The sequence below is a fragment of the Suillus fuscotomentosus genome (genome assembly GCF_016647785.1).
Source record: "Suillus fuscotomentosus strain FC203 chromosome Unknown F5891scaffold_83, whole genome shotgun sequence".
NCBI lineage: Eukaryota > Fungi > Basidiomycota > Agaricomycetes > Boletales > Suillaceae > Suillus > Suillus fuscotomentosus.
Window position 1 is genome coordinate 160,229 of NW_024539595.1, and position 18,289 is coordinate 178,517.

The 18,289-nt window shown below is 45.1% G+C and overlaps 7 protein-coding genes across 7 annotated transcripts; 5 read left to right on the plus strand and 2 right to left on the minus strand.

Moving 5' to 3' along the window:
• Positions 1-247: 247 nt before the first annotated feature.
• F5891DRAFT_929485 (uncharacterized protein) lies at positions 248-833 on the plus strand (the record flags this gene model as incomplete). The annotated part of the gene is made up of 2 exons (XM_041373927.1): positions 248-673; positions 723-833. Coding segments are annotated over 2 exons (537 nt in total), but the record flags the coding sequence as incomplete, so codon positions are not given.
• An 806-nt stretch (positions 834-1,639) lies between these two features.
• Positions 1,640-2,337, minus strand: F5891DRAFT_1195507 (uncharacterized protein; the record flags this gene model as incomplete). Its single annotated transcript, XM_041368140.1, has 4 exons — positions 1,640-1,683; positions 1,735-1,861; positions 1,916-2,206; positions 2,257-2,337. The coding sequence occupies 4 exons, from the start codon at positions 2,335-2,337 to the stop codon at positions 1,640-1,642; spliced, it is 543 nt and encodes a 180-aa protein (XP_041219801.1).
• Positions 2,338-2,888: 551 nt separating this feature from the next.
• F5891DRAFT_1195508 (uncharacterized protein) lies at positions 2,889-4,778 on the plus strand (the record flags this gene model as incomplete). The annotated part of the gene is made up of 7 exons (XM_041368141.1): positions 2,889-2,939; positions 2,996-3,034; positions 3,083-3,166; positions 3,215-3,283; positions 3,332-3,505; positions 3,700-4,563; positions 4,617-4,778. The coding sequence occupies 7 exons, from the start codon at positions 2,889-2,891 to the stop codon at positions 4,776-4,778; spliced, it is 1,443 nt and encodes a 480-aa protein (XP_041219802.1).
• A 5,012-nt stretch (positions 4,779-9,790) lies between these two features.
• Positions 9,791-12,209, plus strand: F5891DRAFT_1195511 (uncharacterized protein; the record flags this gene model as incomplete). Its single annotated transcript, XM_041368142.1, has 6 exons — positions 9,791-10,156; positions 10,209-10,260; positions 10,303-11,223; positions 11,274-11,302; positions 11,354-11,422; positions 11,475-12,209. 6 exons carry the CDS (start codon positions 9,791-9,793, stop codon positions 12,207-12,209), a joined length of 2,172 nt encoding a protein of 723 aa, XP_041219803.1.
• Positions 12,210-14,732: 2,523 nt separating this feature from the next.
• On the plus strand, positions 14,733-15,011 carry F5891DRAFT_961860 (uncharacterized protein; the record flags this gene model as incomplete). Its single annotated transcript, XM_041375851.1, has 1 exon — positions 14,733-15,011. The coding sequence occupies one exon, from the start codon at positions 14,733-14,735 to the stop codon at positions 15,009-15,011; it is 279 nt and encodes a 92-aa protein (XP_041219804.1).
• A 1,519-nt stretch (positions 15,012-16,530) lies between these two features.
• Positions 16,531-17,363, plus strand: F5891DRAFT_961902 (uncharacterized protein; the record flags this gene model as incomplete). The annotated part of the gene is made up of 2 exons (XM_041375857.1): positions 16,531-16,917; positions 16,974-17,363. 2 exons carry the CDS (start codon positions 16,531-16,533, stop codon positions 17,361-17,363), a joined length of 777 nt encoding a protein of 258 aa, XP_041219805.1.
• A 354-nt stretch (positions 17,364-17,717) lies between these two features.
• On the minus strand, positions 17,718-18,177 carry F5891DRAFT_985230 (uncharacterized protein; the record flags this gene model as incomplete). Its single annotated transcript, XM_041377561.1, has 3 exons — positions 17,718-17,928; positions 17,955-18,013; positions 18,061-18,177. The coding sequence occupies 3 exons, from the start codon at positions 18,175-18,177 to the stop codon at positions 17,718-17,720; spliced, it is 387 nt and encodes a 128-aa protein (XP_041219806.1).
• Between the last annotated feature and the right edge of the window lie 112 nt (positions 18,178-18,289).

Genomic DNA, 18,289 nt, shown 5'->3' on the forward strand with positions numbered 1-18,289 from the left:
TGCTGCACCTCCCTTGACTTCACTATTAGCTGATGTACCGATTCAGGATGCCACCGTCGGCATGCTTGTTGAGGCTTTCACAAAGGTTCTGCAGATTCCATCGCAGACAACGTCTCTGAAGGCAGCTCAATTGAAGCGCAAAACCCATAAGCCCCCTGTCGAGTATTTCACTGATACCCAGCGCTGAAATAATAAGGTACATTATTTCCTGACATAATTGACATTGCTGATGAAAGGCCAGGCCAATGTTAGGGAGCTATTTTACACAGCATTCCATATTGTGAAAGATGATGAGTACATGCTTCATGTGACTGCGTTGTGTGAAGCCATATCGTCTTTCACGCATGGACTGGGCCCGGGGCCTGATCCTCTTGAATTGCACTGGGATATGACGACGACACACATCTCCCAGTGGAACCACAAAGTAATTGATATTCTCTGTTCCCAGTACACTGGCATGTTTGAGAAGGACCATTTGGCCTCAAGGTCTCATCAGTCCATCATAAACGATATCACAAAGAAATTTAATCAGTGCCACCATTCCTGGAGAAAGGCCCAGCCTCGTATGCTCAGTGATGGCACTCGTGAGACTATGCAGGAAGTAGAGGATCGACTCGTGGATCAGACCAATGAGCGATTGCAGCTCACTAGGGTCCTCACTTGCAGGGCAACGGTTAGTCATATCTTTGTTGTGCCTTGAAGGATGTTGAGCTGCTTTTCAGAAGTTTGAAACTCGCAAGAAAGTCATGTCCGCCCTGCTGAGTGACAGGATAGCAACTGGAAAGGACGACCAGGTGGTATGGGCATATCTACAATCTCTTGTGGAGACTCTCGGCAAAGATGGCATGAGCTCTGATGAGAGTGAGCATGAAGAAGGCGAAGTTCAGGTATTTTGGCTGAAGAAGATGCTGTGGAGGGCAGACATTGATAATGAGATGTGTATCATCAATCAACAGCGGTTAGTGGGTGCTGCGAACTCCACTCCTCGTGGAAGCAAACCTGCAAAGCATTTTCACACTACACTCCGGGAGTCTTCTCACCCACCAATCCAAGGCTTACCAAGGGCATTATACAATTCATCATGGTTGAATGACCAACCTCCTTCGTTCACAGTATCTGACAAGAAGCTACAGAGGATGGAAATCATCGTTTCCTGCTAATGGTCACGCCCCCTTGTACTTTGTAGTGTGTTATGGTGCCTCCTTGTATGCCTCCTTGTATGTACCCCCTCCTTGTATGTATCCCCTTGTATCCCTTTGTACTTCTACTTGTATACAATTCTGTACAGTACCCCGCATTGCCTCCATGGTATTTTTTGACGCTCACATCACTGACAGCTTGATTCGGCAAGTCCACAATTACGACAAGCGGGTGCTGATGCGATCAGCGGAGTCTGATTTTGTAGTCATTCACTATATTAGGCATGTCCTTTCATCTCCTACATTTCTTTCTGATTTGAATTTGAATGTTGTAGATAGATTGGATATTGATTGAATATCAGAAGAGTGTATAACAAAAATGAGAGGTAGTTCAATTGTGCCCTTGCTCGGCATCGTAATCTGTGAACTCATTCTGGATGGGACATACACTCTCGTAAAATCTAGTACATTCTATTCTCAGATATCAATTTGTCAATGTCTCACTTTGTTGGATATCCTCCTGGCATTCTAGCAAGGGTGCCTTCTGTATGGTTCATTGTTAGACCATCACACTATGTTAGGTTCATGAACGCACCTTGCCCACAAATTAACAGAGGTTCTAGTTCCATGCTTGGAACAGTTCCGGGGGAAAATGATCTGCATTTCATGCTGTTCCAAATCTGTTGTGCTACAGGTGAGATGAATTTGTTGTCGGTGCGAAGCTTATGATGAACATGATCAATATAGATTACTGTGAAATGAATTCACCACCGTACATCTTGTATGTCGTTTGTTTTGAGGTTCTCTGCACCCTTAGAGTGCTGTTTCGACATGATGTCGTCCACTTCCATGCCCAATAATGCACTCTCGAGTGCTGCATGGATGCGCTCGCGTAATAGGTCAGTAGTTGGATGCCCCCCTTTACAATGACGATGGAGAAATTTGTTTGTTGCCTTCTGTAGGCCGCGAATAAGTTCTGTTTTCTTCGAAGACAAATGCCCTACAGCCTGACTGCTGCTATTGATATCATTGGCAACGTTGGCCATTGAGATCTGCATTTGAAATGCCTTGAATACAGGTAAGTCTGGGAGCTTGTCTCCGGGATTATGTTGCTAACCTCGTCGCCCGCTACGACAAGGCTTTGGATTGAAACATCTTGCGCACTTCCAAATGTCTCGCTGGGTTCATCAATGGACATGGCAGACCCCATCCACATGATCTGTGTGTTTCACTGGGGAGCATCAGTTGAGTAGTTGCTTCATTATGAACACGCTGTTTTCATTACCTGTTCCAGATGAACATCATACTCATTGAGATAGATTGCAAACCTCCTCATCAGAGGTGCTGTGATTGTATCCATTTCATTGCTTGACCCCTCAACATGTGGCAAGGGCCGAACATATGGTTTGAGGTGTTTGCTACGGACCTTAGTAGATTTCCTGGGCATGAGTGAGTTGTGGGATTGAGAAATTTATGTAAGTCTTAAATCAGGTCCCATGATTTGCATCTGGGCCATCTAGAATTTCATCTCATAGCTTTGTATTCCCTTAGGATGAAGCGTTTCTGGTTCATCCCCTCTGCGGGTGAGAAACTCTGGTTTATCCCTCTGGTTTTTCCCCTCCGTAATTAAGTGATCAATCTTAAAACTCGTGTATCACAATAGTCGCAACCAAACAATAAGCTTCCTCAGAACAATCACTTTGAGCAACTTAAAGCAAGTCGTCTCAAATCCGTCTAGCCTATTTTACAATGGGAAACTCGACAAGTCACATCTCTGGTAGGAAATCTGATTTCCATGAGGTCCGCTCTGTATATTCATTCTGTTTGGTTGTGACTTACATATTTCTCATGTACAGTCCTGGGACACTTTGTCGACAACCACCCTCTCTGGCATGGTGAGGCCTCCATATTCGCATAGGCACCCACTAACTGCCAATTTGTAGGACATCACTCTAGCAAAGGCACCGCTGAAACATATCCTGCAATCTTATTCTACTGGCGACATAAGCCAAGTTGTTGCTACTATGGTACATCACAATTTCTAATATATGCATCGGTATTTGACCAAGTTTTAGCCCAAAGCGATAATTTGGCGCAACACTGACTTTATGAGCCTATCAGCCAAGCGCTTGTACAGGGAGGTGGTACGCAAAGACCTCATATATATTTGGCTCTCCTGATCTCGACCCTAGTCTGATATTTTCTTGAAGCATAAAGCGGATGCTATACTAGATCCCTTTTCAATCAAACATGTCAAACTTTATGAGCCTTGTAGAGCCCCAGTATTCATATGGTCCCTACCCGCTGAAATCCTCATTGCCATCGTCGCTCTTCTAGGAGTGCAAGATCTGCGATGTGTTACTCAAGTGTGTTCTCTGTTCAAATAAATCGCTGGTCCCCTCTTCTTCATCAATCGGAGCTTCCCAACGTCACCGCAGGACATGTTTCACATTTGTGTAGACTCGCACAACTTTGACGTTTTGCTTACTTGGATATGTATGGATACCTTTCGTCCTCCGCGTATGATGTTATGTTGGTTAGATCCTGATGTATGACGCAGCTCTCTGCATTTTCGCACTTTCTCCAGTCTGTCCCTCATAAATCCATACGATACATAACACTTTTCTGGAATTTTGACATTCTTACTTGCTCAATTTTCCCTCATATTGCTTCAGTCCTCGAGACCATCCGTGCCTTCGGCTGTGAAGATCTGATGTGCATGGGATTCTACAGTCGCGTTGGCTCATTGTCTGTCACTGGACTCACCCGAATTCAGGGGCATGTGAGCGAGAGCCACCTCAAAACCTTTTATGGATCATCACAGGCATTTTTCTCCCCCAAGCTTCTTCCTTTCACAATCCAGACCATCCGCTCTTCTTATTTAGAAAAACTCCGACTCAGTTCTATCAAACTCAGTCCTTCACACTGGGACAAACTGCTGCGGCACTTGGTCATCCCAATGCTCGTCAAACTCCAAGTTGACGCCAATTGCGCACCATCCACTCTCATTCATTTTCTGGCACGTCATCCTGGCGTTGACAGCCTTGGTATCATTCCACGACCTGGTTGTCTCTGGAGGGCCCATCGAATCACCGCTTCTTTGACATTATTGTCGGTATCTATGCTAGATGGGCCTTTGTCCCATGTCCTCGCAGTCCTTCAGAGTCACCTTAAACCACCCACCCTCACCTACCTCGGTCTCTCATTGCAGTCTCAGGACGCTTCACTTGACTATCTTACCACCATCTTACAATGTGTCAGCTATTGCAATAGCATTGGATACCTCAATCTTTCCCTGCCTGTGCAGGGTTTTTCTTATTCGGCAATGATTTGCCCAGGTACTCAGTCAGTAGTTCATGTTGAACACTTGGCAATCTCCTCGGACGCTGCAGGCTCGTGCCCCGCTTTGGTAGGAGATGCATTGGTATGTGTTTGTTAAAGCACTATTTCAACACCTCAATACTGATCGCAGCTCAGGAGCTATCTGCTTCATGGATTGAAGCCTTTCCACTAGTCAAACATGTCAGTATGCGAGGTTGCTCCAACCTCACTGCTGAGCATCTTATTCACATTATGTGCAGATTTACTGCTGCTGATGTCGAATTGTCTGTGAAACTGTGTCCCGAAGTTTCCCTCTAATTCATGGTTTGTTATGCGCCTATCTAATTTGTCCATCCTCTCAGAATAAAATACCCGAAGGCTGTATTTGCGCAGTGTACGATACTTACAAAGATGTATACCGATGTATGCCCTATTCCATCCACATGTCAATTGCATCCGCGCACCGTCTTGAATCTACTTTGCAATTGACCAATGCTACACTGGCCGGCAGTGCCCGCCAAAAAATTCCCAGCGGGCGCTGGGTGCCAAATTCTGGTAGAGCTTGATTATGTAGTCATTTGCTATATCAGGCATGTTCTTTCATTACTGACTTCTTTTCTTTCCCTTATGTTCCAGATAGTACCAAGTTACAAGCTCATACACTTTTGTAACTACTTACTTACTATGTAATTTACGTTGAGCATTTCATTACATTAGAGATTTCCATCAGAGATTTGGTGCTTGCCAACACGCCCAACACAGTATTTTAAAAATGAAAGTTAGTCTGTTATGTGCGAGCAGTGTGCCACAATTCAAATTTCAGATTCGGCTCCCCTGTAAGTGCCTCCGCCGACTTAACGATCAGTGCTAACTACTTTTCCTATCGTCATTCTCATAAATCTCATAAGGTCAGAATCTATGAAGCCAGTTGTCCTGTTCTGAAGTTTGTTAGATGCCTAGCTGAATATTCCTTTGCAAATGTACCCGATGCTGTGAGGTTGGAGATGATGGAGTGCCTAGTAATCCTGGCGGCAAAGAACTCCCCATCACGATGAAGCATGTACATCTGTTGCAAGCTGCCAACATCGCTTCCTCATCCTGTGAAGCTTCTTCCTCTCAACATTTGGCTCACCCAGCACATTTACGCACAACATCGACACCGGTGGATGACCTTGCCGCTGAACTATTCGCGATCACCCTGAGCGACAATGAGGCCGATCCAGATAGTCATAGCAAACTTTGGGTTTCCCAATCAGAAGTTCAACGGGCCAAGGGAAAAGGCTACTCTCTGGATGCTACGACCAATCTGGAACCTGGACTCACTCTGCAGGATACGCAGTAAGCATTGTATCATATATCGCATTACTTCAAGCTTTCTAATGTGGTTGTTTCTTAGACACATTGCTCGTGCTCTCCAGGCTGCTGAAATGCGGCGCCAGTTGAGGGCTCAAGTAACTTTGAACATTGTCGAGTCACAGATGGCTAGAGCTCGCACTCAAATTTTCTCCACAACTTCTTGTGATGTGCTACGTCTCATACGAGATGAGCTAGCTGAGATAACTATGACCCTCAGAAAAGTCAAGCATAAGGTCTCCTCCATCGTTTCTCGCAGAAGTCGGCTAGAAGCTTCATGTGATGAAATGCATAGGCTCATCGTCAACAAGGAAGATGAATTTCCTGTATCATCTCAACCGTTCGAGTTTGATTCTGGTGAGTGCCATTCATTCCTCCATATGTTTCTCTGACTAATGTTCTATGAAGCTCATCATTACGATTTGCAAGTCGACTATTGTGACGAGATTGCTCAACTATCCCTCTTTCTGGGGGCAGTCTCTGTTGTCATTTTTGGCGTCGGGCGCAGACACAGGGAGTTCTTCATGGGAGTTCTCTCCTTGATTTTGAGTCTAGTGATGGAGACACAGAATCCTCATTCTGAGTCTCGTCGTCAAAACACTCTTGCACAGATCCTGCGATCTATGGAAGCCGCACTTTCACACTTCAAACTCGACGGCCAGACCACTACTTATGCAGTCTGTACAGCATGCAATTGTACTTACAAACCGACAGCTGACCTCGGCTCAAATCACCCGTGATATCCTATGAATTGTCTCAACAAACCCATACCAGAAGGTGATACTTGTGGCGAACCGTTATTGCATCGCTCTGCCGACAGCCAGTTCGCGCCAATAAAAACATTCATTTACCATCACTTTCATGACTACCTCACTGGATTGCTATCTCGTCCTGACCTAGAGGCCTTAATGGATAAGCCTTGTGATGATTTACTAGCATCCATCGGGACTACACCTCATATCGTCAAAGATGTTTGGGATGCAAGCTTCTTTCGCACTTTCAAGAGTCCGTCCGGCCAGTCCCTATTTATCGACAGAGGCGATGAAGGCCGATACACTTTCATGCTCAATGTTGATTTTTTCAACGTTGAAGGCAATCGTCAGCGAAATGCATCAACATCTACCAGCATCATCTCATGCGCATGTTTGAACCTCCCCCTTGATATCTGGTACAAACACGAGAATATGTACTTAGCTGGTATCATTCCTGGACCCTCAGAACCTTCAGGAGACAAGTTGAATTTCTTCCTCGATCCTGTAGTTGATGACATGGTTAAAAGTTGGGAGCACAGGATACAATATTCCCGCACAGCACTCAACGCTCACGGCCGAGTTACACGTAGTGCCATAGCCTGTCTAGTATGTGACCTGTGCCACTATGCTGAGCTTTGGAAGAATGCCGGAACTTCAGCTGAGCGCAACAAGTTGTTCGCATCACACAGGGTGCGCTGGTCGACACTCTGGAGGTTGTCATACTGGGATCCCTCTCGTCAAATCGTCGTTGACGCCATGCATTGCCTGCTGGAGGGTCTCGTGCATGCTCATTTTCGTGAATTTTTAGGTCTCACATCTGATTCCGCACATCGCAAGCCTGATGTTATCCCTGCTTTCACTTATCCTTTCCTTGACGTTGACCTCAACAAACCTCAAGAATTCCAAGAAAAGGACATCAGAGTTGTGAAATAAATTCAGAGTCTCATTACTGAGGCGGTCCCCAACCTTGAGGGCAATGACCTACAGCTTATCGAGGATCACCTCACACAGTTAGAGAGAAAGCTGCTGAACAAGACGGTCGCATCACTTCAGTTTATGTCAATAGGATTGGGCATCACGCCAGACGTCTTACAGTGGCTCAAAAAAGTGTCCCAATGTTTGTAGGTTTTCATGTAATTGTGTTATTGCGAGCCAGGGTGTGAGAATCTGACTAAGTCAAAGGGAGGTCCCAAAACGCTCCGCTTCTCGGCTACAATTATGTCCCCTATAGCGTGAAAATCCATTGACGCCGTGCGAAGATATGGCTATTTTAATTAGGTGACTCATTGGGACACTTTTTTGAGTTTGAATCAATTATACATAATCTCTATAATTCTAGTCAGATTCTCACACCCTGGCTCGCAATAACACAATTACATGAAAACCTACAAACATTGGGACATTTTTTTGAGCCACTGTACACCCTGGCAAAAAGGTCTTCAAACCCCATTGGGTCAGATCGCTTATCAGTTGGGTAGGTATTTTACTTTACTGGTGTTATTGTACCCTCTTAAGTCATCCCTGTGTAGCGTCGGACCCAACCTTTCGCTCCTGAGCTATCAAAATTGCGCATCACTACCCCAGAAGTCATGCGACGTATCACTGATGTCATTAGGACGATGGACACGCCATCCTCCTTAAGATCAGTTCCATATAACTTCGGAGAAACCAAAGCTGGAACCCTGAAGGCTGATGAATGGCGCACACTAATGACATTATATTTACCCATAGCTCTGGTCAGCTTGTGGGGCGAGGGATCTACTCACCGCACCTCAGAAATTGCAGTCAATCGTCGTGCCATCCTCGATCATATGATGGCACTTGTATCTGCCATTCACATTGTGTGTCAATGGTCTATGACAACAGCTCGAGCAGAAGCATACCGAGGTTACATTGTCGACTGGATGAGAGACTTGCAGGTATTACTTCCACATGCACCCCATTGCACGAATGGCAATATGGCGTTGCATGTCTGGGACTATCTGCAGCTCTTCGGTCCTGTGAGGTCATGGTGGTGCTTCCCATATGAGCGTCTTATTGGGCAGCTGCAGCAGTTGCCCAACAATCACATTTTTGGTACAGTTCTCACTTTTGTTAATAATGGACTCCTTACGCTGGCTTATACAGGTCAGCAAGAATCGATTCTCCTTCACTCATACATCAAGGCTGTGAAACTCAAATATTGGCTCACTCGACCTTCTTGTCCTCCCGTGTTTAGGGAGGTGAAGTCTCTATTCGACAGATTCGTATCTCCCTTTTTTTTTTTTTTTTTTTAATTTAGATTTAATGTCCTATGGAGAGAAGTACTCTAAGGAGGACAATACTAGCTAGTCGAGGGGACCCCCAGTGTCCCCTATCGCATCTCTGGGCGCGCGGATGCCCTGGTGTGAGGCGTACCCCCACCAGTCCGCCGTCGTATCTCCCTTAGTCGATGCTAATCCTATTTCTGTTTCTAAAGATCACTCCCCTACACCACAAGTTATCCCAGCCGACCTCCGCCAACTCATTCAAGCTCGGCGGGCAGTCTTGCATACTCGCACGCTTCACGAGGGATCTATCTATACCCATGACTCCACCCATGTGGGCAATAGTCTCATCCTCTATTATCCTGGTGGTATCAGGAACATGCAACCAACACCAGGTATCATCAAGTACATTTTTGAGATGGAGCGAGTAGTGGGCTTCGCTGTACAGCATTACCTCCCTCTGCACTCTCATTCTGACCCTTTCCGTCACTATCCTTACTTCCCGTCTCATTTATATTCCTCAATGCTTGCTGAACGCCTCGAAACTGTCAAGCCTGAGTGGGTAGTGATGCATTTTGCATGATGGAATTTTTCTCCACAGCACATTGTTGCTGTGTCTTTGTCTTCGGTATGTCCCTTACCCTTTTTTCACATGTCATGTCTCACAATGAATTAATAGGACTGAACCAGATACTATCAATCTTTATTCAAAATGCAGAAGGTGTCGGTGGCCTGATACTCGCGGTGTTCTGGGTCCGGGAAAATCCAGACTGAGTCTCATTCACTATAAAAGGCACCAACTGTGATCATGTGTTTTCTTTTTCCCTTCTCTCTCTTCTCCGAATATATCACCACGGTCCGGGTTTTGCCGTTAGTGTCTGTCTGTACATATACCCACATACCCACAATACTTATCAATTATACCAACGTCATATACATATCGACGTCATATACATACCCTGTACACAGCATTTTCATCATGAACATTGTGCCCGACCTTGCAGTGCCTGCCAAATGCACCCCTACCGCAGAAACAGCAGCGCTTCCCATTGCGGAAGGCCCCTATCTAGTTCCCGATGATGTCATCAATACTCCTATCAAACGGGAGAGCTCCACCATGCTACCCTTTACGACTCTTACACGATGCCGGCACGAAACTATTCAGGCCATGGGTAAAGAGATGAAAGGTTATTTTGTTGGCCCAATGCCAGTTGAAGACTTTCTCCAGGAATTCCTTCCTACTTGTCAAATTCCCGATTATGATCCCTCGTCCCTCACTTCTGCTGTTGGAGCATTCAGCGATATGCTCTCTGTTAGAAATGAGGAACATGCCTATATACCTTTTGTGAGTATATCTCTCGTATACGATAGTGAGATTATTGACAACCTAACCCTAGATTAACGCCATTAAACCTTTCGCGCCTCAATTGTCGTTTGTCGACACCCACAGTCACCCAGACATATGAAACTGCTCAAAAATAAATTCAACAGTATTCAATATCAAGCCAGACATCTGCGTGTATCCTGATGGATGTGCACCTTCATCGCACAATTGCAATGTTTCTACAACAGAAATTATTGTCAAATTCAAATGGTCTTACTCCCACGATGCATTTTGCAACCCTTCTGGGGTTGATAGCATTGTATCCAAGATGAATCGGGGTATGGACACTCTGGGACAAATAACTAGCTATGCTGCAGCTCAGCTCGGCACCCAGTTCCGTACCCACACATTCTCTCTCCTGATCGTACATGATCACGCTCGCATCATCAGATGGGATAGGGAGGGCGCTATTGTCACCAGCACCATCGACTACAATAACGAGCCATATTTGGCTGACTTCTTTCATCGTTACGCACAAGCATCACCTGAAATGTGTGGTGTCGACACTTCTGTAACACTTGCTGGCGACGAGGAGGCTGACCTCGCAAGGTCACAGCTTAATATTCCCAGTACCACTCGTATGTTCAAACTTGATATCCCTAGTGTCGAGGGCCCCGGCTCACTTACATTAATCATTCCTCAACCTCTTACAAGATCTTACTCGCCTGTTGGCTGCTGGACCCGTGCGTGTCCAGCATTCGACCTTCTCAACAAGAAGGTCATAATGTTCAAGGACTCTTGGCAGGTATCGTTACCCAATGTTTTATCAGAAGGCGAGACCTATAAATTATTGCATTCGCACAATGTTTCCAATATCACAAACTGCATCGCATATCATGACATACCCCCCTCTATCGCTCAGCAATCTACTCAAACTGCCAAGTTCGGATGCACTAAGTGGGCAACTCCCCACTTGCCTCTCACTCCGCACATTCTCCACCGTCTGGCTCTCAATATCGTGGGCGAAAAACTGACTGACTTTGAGAGTTCTCGTCAACTTATTCTGGCTGTGCGTGATGCACTGATTGGTACGTGTTTTTCACTTCGCACATGTCTTATTCATAATCTATCAACACAGCTCACAAGGAAGCATTCGAACTTGCAAAGGTGCTACATTGAGACCTCAGTGTCAGAAATGTTGTCATCTACAAAGGGCAGGGCTACCTCATCGATTGGGACTTGGCAAAGTTAATCAATATTCAGGGTCCCCAGCAAACAACACGCACAGTATATTTATTCCATGCACTTTATATAATGTGCTAATTTTGCTATTACTTAGGGAACCTGGCAATTCATGTCTGCATACCTCATTGAACATAAATATGCGATACACTCAGTCAAGGATGATCTTGAGTCAAGCTTTTATGTTGTTCTGTGGATGGCTCTTATGTACAAGGAGACGTACATGGACATCATTTGCTGGACATCACTCGCAACACAGGTCTTCGAAACCAATCCCGGATCATCTTCAAAAGCAGATTGGCTAATCAGGAGAAGCAACCTTCTGAACATCATGTTTGTCGACTGCAAACCGCTCGACGGTCTTATACATGCACTCGCTGAATTCTTCTCACATCGGTACACTCAGATTACTGACCATCAGCAAATGATATTTGATAAGTTCCGGCTCGCATATGAGAAAGCAATGCGAGAAGTCCCTATCACACAAGATTTGCTGATAGCTGCACATGGGATCATGACTGACTCCCCTGTCTACAAGAAGGAGATGGATATGAAGGTCCTGGACTCGCACGACACTGTGATAGACATTTTCAACAAGCAGCTTGATTTATCTGGTTGGCCTGTCAAAGACGCCACCGTGCTGCAAAAACTCAAGCACGAGGAGAAGTACAAGCTGGGCTTGTTCACCAAGTCTCAGTCACTATTAGGCTCGGGGGTAGAAGTCACCTTGTCTGGCAAGAGGTGTAGGCTAGATAATGCGGATGCTGATGATGGTGATGGTGATTGCAGCTCGCTAACTGGTCTGGGTGGTGCATTGACATCCCTTCCTTAACCTCACATTAGACAAGTAACTATGTCATGTAATGCTAGTGATACCGTATTCTAGTTGTTCACGAATCTACACACAATAGTTTCCACGAGCCTGACAAATGTGAATGCCTAAATACCCGATATGAATGATTGCCCAATGAATGCCCAACGAGTGCCCACGTCATTTTTCTCACACTAAAAGTCCGTATTTTACTTTCCCATTTTATCTTGCTGAAAAATTTGATTGTGCCCGCAATTGCAAAATGACCAACATCACATGATATTTTGGGAAGCATTTTCCCGCACTGAAAACTTCATAATTTACATCGCTCAAAAAGGTGCATGAAATGTAGAATTTTGTGCAGGATTTTAGCACTATCCAAATTTTTGATCTTTATTGTGTCAAAATGTACAGTAAAAATTCCAACTTTATCACTAACATTTTGAAACAAATCTTGCATAGTGGAAAACTCCCAAACTGCCGGTGTGTCAAGTGCCGAGGGATTAGAAAGTTCGAGATGCTTATCACTTGATAAATATACCTAGCTAAGAGAGGGCTATGCAGTGAGAAAGGTGGGAGCAAAAACCGGATGAAAACTTCGAGGACATTATTTAAGCAACAGGTCCAGCATAATGTTAAGTGCCTGGGCATTGTTTTGGAGTGAATCAACTGCCAGTTGAAAGTTCCTTGTGAGCACAAATATTGCATTGGAGGTAACGAGTCCTGGTTCTTGACAGCTCTGGTAGTGTCGTGAACTGAACTGAAGAAGTGGAAATTCGGGACACTTCAGTAAATTTCAATGACAACAAAGTCCACTTCTCCCTGCTTGACCAGTCCAGGCCAAGCCATAAATCCAGCTGTGTTCAAGACTCACTGAGTGTGTTGAGAAGCTTGCCCATTTTCGCATCCCAAATTTCTGCTGCGTATCACCAGTGTCTAGACCAATAGTGGTCTGTGCATCCAATAGATAGATTCCGTCTTCTGCAGGTGCGGTATTCACACCAAATGTGAACACGTTGATTTGAACATCTCCCAGTTCTCAGTTCTGGAATCGCGATGAAAGCGTCATAATGCCTGTAATTCTTTTTGTCGATCTGGTATCTGATTCCGTTTTGAAGACCAACAACACCGTGAAATGAAGGAGAAGTCGCCATAGTAGTGAGCAAGGAAGACAGAAACACAACGACACAGCATGACGCGATGGACAACATGCCGGTGGTCATGCCCAGTAAGAACTGGCTGTGCTCAAAACAGCCAGGATATGCTGAGACCTGAATTTCCCTTTTCATCCTATGGCCATTTGTGCTGGTCTGTGCTACTTTATAATTTCATATCATTTTGTATACATTGTGTCACATACATATACACCATTGCATTGCACAATCACATCCCAGGATCCCACACATTGTCGCATCAATGCATCACGATTGCATCAATACAGTACAATATGGTAACGTCATATCAATGCAGTACACTATGATAACATCATATCAACTTACTAGTAGTAGTAGATATACCACTCATCCAAACTCTACTCGATCCTCCAAGAAGGCTCTCCATGTGGACACACTGGCGCGCATCAAAATATGTTACCTTTCTCCCTTACTGGTTTCTGTAAGCATGTTTCCATCTTGCATTTGTTGCCTCAGTGAGGTGTATTGATGATCCTGCATTTAGACTTGATATTTCCTTCTTACAGTTATCGCCTTCGACACCTCTACCTTCTTACTTCTTGACCACTCGAACCATCCACTCGTCCGTTCACCGGTACAATTAGCTAATGCTCTGGTCTCTCGTATTTCCTTTGGATCATCCCAGCTATGCATTATTCTTGAACTTACTGAGGTGCGCAATGTCTCTCACTTGCAATCTACCTATACTGATGTAAACTAATGTGCTTCCGCTAGTCTTTCTAGCGTCTATTTTACATGTTAGATGTATGCAAGTTCCAGTTCTAAGCAACTCGAAGATGCTCCCCGATACATATGTGTCTGCCGCAAGTACAATCAAGGCCAGTCTCACATGGTTTCGGATACGACATGGCGCATGCACCTGAAGGAAGCTAGCACTCAGGACGAGAGAGAAAGAATACACACTGGCTGAGTGCTACATGGGCACAGGATGTCAATTGTGCCAGCTCTAGCTACAGAGAGCGCTCTGTCTTTACCTCCCAGCGTTCGTCGCTTGGACACGATCCACAGTCTTGCAAAACGAGCACGAGAGAGTGTGGAATCCTTACGCAAAGTTGGACACCACAAATGAGCCAAACAGTCTGAACTTAATATGGTACGTGTTCAGAACTGCACATAATTTTACGCACCTGTTTGACATGATAGTTTACAGGACGACGATTCTCTGTTTAATGGTGACTATGAGCAAGAAGCTCATGCTCCTAATGAACTCCCTCTTCCTGACGAACTCCCTCCTCCTGACGAACTCCCTCCTCCTAACAAACTCCAGATTGATTCTGGGCCTGTAACAAGGCCCAATATTGATATCGATCAGCTCATCCGGAGTGCAGTACTGCCGAAAATGCAGGAAACCATGGAGTTTGTGCACCTACTCAGGAACGCTTCACTGGAAGATCCAATTGCAAAGCTGGGTGAGGATGTCCTAGCTAGACTGCGTAATCCGCATCAAGAACCTGGTGACATCGAGAGACCAGGAGTTCACCAGAGTATATCCATGTACCTTGCACTTGAGCATAGTTCGCAACATGCCTATGATCGGATACGTAGAGCTATAACACGCAACTTTGCAGGCGCAGAAGGAGCCAATGAGGTACTCAGTTTCAAGGCTGTTGAGAAGTTCATTGCGAAATAAACTGGAGTCGTGTCTTGCGTTCACTGGCCCATATGCTGACGAGGACAACTGTCCATTGTGCAGAACATCTTGCTGGGATCAGGCAAAAATGCAAGCGAGCGGTGGGCGATAAAAGGTCGCTGCACAAACATTCGTCACTATACCAATAGGCCCACAGCTCCAAGCCGTGTACCGGAACCCAGAGAGTGCATGAGACATGCACTATCTCCATGATTGCATGCAGCAAATTTTTGCTGAGTTAGAGCAAACTGGGCAAATTCCCATTGTAGACAATATCGCTATGGGTTACGATTACCTCTACATGGTTCTGGATGGGCACATCAAACAAAATGACATAGTCCTCATGGTTTCACTTGACGGGGCCCAACTCTATGAAAGCAAACAGTCAGACTGTTGGATGTACATTTGGGTTATCATCAATCTCGCCCCTGACAAGCGCTATCGAAAGGTACATGTCTGTCCAGTCAGGTTCATACCAGGTCCTAACAAACCCAAGAATCTCGACTCTTTTCTCATCGTAGGGATGCACCATCTTGCAGCTCTCCAGAACGAAGGTCTTCCGATTTGGGATGCATCTCGCAATGCTCGCTTTATTTCCAACCTCCATCTCCTTTATACAACAGCTGATGGCCCTGGACTTGTATACTGGGACGGCATGGTTAGGCATAGTGGTAAGAACAGGTGTCGATTATACTGTGGTGTGAGGGGCAGACAAAAAACTTGCAGGAGTCATTATTATCCCGCTCTCCTTAAGCCGCAATGGTGTGCTCCCGGTAGTGGACATCCTGATATTCAGGTGTTTAAGATTCCACCTGGAGGATCAGATGAATACGCTGAAAACTTATGTCTGCTTGTAGCATCTCTGAACCAGCGCCAGTTGGACAAAAATAAGACCAACACTGGCATCACAAAGCCCCCACTAATTCTTGGCCTCAAACCTTCCCACTGTCTCAGAGTTCCTCATTGTATGACATTGGACATCATGCATATTGCCGGGAATCTTAGTGATCTCAACATCAGTCTCTGGCGTGGAACGATGGACTGTGGCCCATCAGATGATGTGGATAGCTGAGATTGGGCTGTTCTTAAAGACCGAGATGCCTGGGAAGCTCATGGCGGACTAGTTGAGGCAGCAGGACCATATCTCCCTGGATCCTTCGATCGCAAGCCATGCAACATTGCCGAGAAGCTTAATACAAGCTACAAAACTTGGGAATTCCAGTTGTATACATTCGGTCTCGGTCCTGCCCTACTTTATGGTGTCCTTCCCCAGCCTTATTGGCTAAATTACTGCAAACTTGTTCGTGGTTTCCAGCTGTTATGTCAGCATCGCATCACCACCGAAGATCTTCGACATGCACACGTCCTTCTTTGCAACTGGGAGAAAGAATTTGAAACATTGTATTACCAGCGTAACAAAGATCGACTACAGTTTATCCGGCCATGCGTTCATCAAGTCAACCACCTTGCTCCCAAAACTTTAAGAAAGGGACCTCCGATTTGCTATGCACAGTGGACCATGGAGCGCACAATTGGAAACCTTGGCCAAGAGATTCAACAACCATCAAATCCCTATGCCAACCTCTCACAAGAGGGACTGCAGCGTTGCCAAGTTAACACGCTGCTTTCTGTCCTACCTGAGCTTGATGAGCCTCCCAAGGGCCTTCCAACCAGCTCAGTCGACCTTGGAGATGGATACGCTCTCCTACGGAAACGCGACCGATACTTTCATCTTCCAGATCCAGAGCATGCAGAAGACATTGCTCATTTCCTTGGAGAAGGTCGTGTACTTCATCGCATCAAGAAATGGGCACATCTTTTGCTGCCAAATGGGCAGATTGTGCGATCTGCTTGGCAAGAAACCATCAAGCCATTGGAGAAGATACATATTTTGCGGAATGTAAAGGTGCACTCATAATTCACTGTCTGCTACTGACTAATTCTAATTCTAGTATTTACTAGATTGATCTTGATGGACAGGTTTGCTTTGGCGAAATCTTATATTTTACACGGCTGTCTGTTGAAGCAGATCCTGGTGACAAAGAAGACTGGCAGTTTGTAAATGTTGCATTGATTCAGTTGTATTCTGCCCCCGACGACTCACTTCTCAAACTCTTGTCGCAAACAGTTGCTTCCTGCACCCGCCTCGATGAATTTTGCATTCTTGATGTCAAGAAAATTCTCAGTGTTGTCGCCATGGTTCCACACACCCCAACACTCCCTTCAGGAGTTACTGAGCCCCATTTTTTCATGATGGAGAGACCGGGTCTTGATATATCCAACCTTGGAGTACCTTACTCAGGCTATTTGGATGCTGAGGATGATCTTGATGATCTTGATGATCCCGAATAGTAGTGGACAAATGTGTTGTTACAATTGCAAGTATAATAATAACAGTATTATTACAAGTAAGGACTGCAAAGGTGCAAAACAATTGACTGAACTATGCGAAGTGAAAGCATACAAATGAAGTGAAAATGAACAAAGCAGCGGGCAAAAAATATCAGACTTTATGATGTTTTCCTGAATAGTTTCTAATCTCTTCATACAATGCCTTCCTTTAAGCCACTCGTGTTGCAACATTTGACCGATTGAAAGGTCATACCAAGTAGCGCCATGGTGCAAATGGGTCTGTAGGGCATGCATTCGGATTCTGACAACATTGAGTGAGTAGCGTGCATGGAGATACAGTCCTTCCAAAATATGTCAGTTAGTTATTTGGACGAAGGTAGTGTATGTAGACTTTGTGCCATCCTCTTCGGCTGGGGCACTTCTCCCCTCGAGCTCGAGCTTCACATCCTCCTCCTCGAATTTGATGGTAGTCTGAGGTGAATCGGATTCAGTCTTGATTTTGTCCTCGGTCACGACTGTGCTGGATGGCTGATTATCACTAGCTTCAGAGTAAATGACATGTATGCTGTATTAAACAAATAGTGGACTCACACATTGTACGAGCCTTGCTGAATGATCTTCTCAATATCTTTGAACCGAAAAATCACTCGCTGAATAGATAAACATCACAATTATCTTATTAAAAAGAACGACTTACCTTGGATCCAGGAGTGACGATATTAAGGCTGAGACAATATGTGTCCCACACAGAGGTGACACCATCAATCTCAACAAGGATATTATCCTCGAACATGTTAATAGTAGAGGAAGGCATTGAGGGACAATAATAAATAAGAGTATGTATGTCTGAGCAAAGGACTCGTACGAATTCTGGTGTAGTCAGAAATTTAAAGTTCTGACGTGTTTTGAATTGATATTTGCTCATT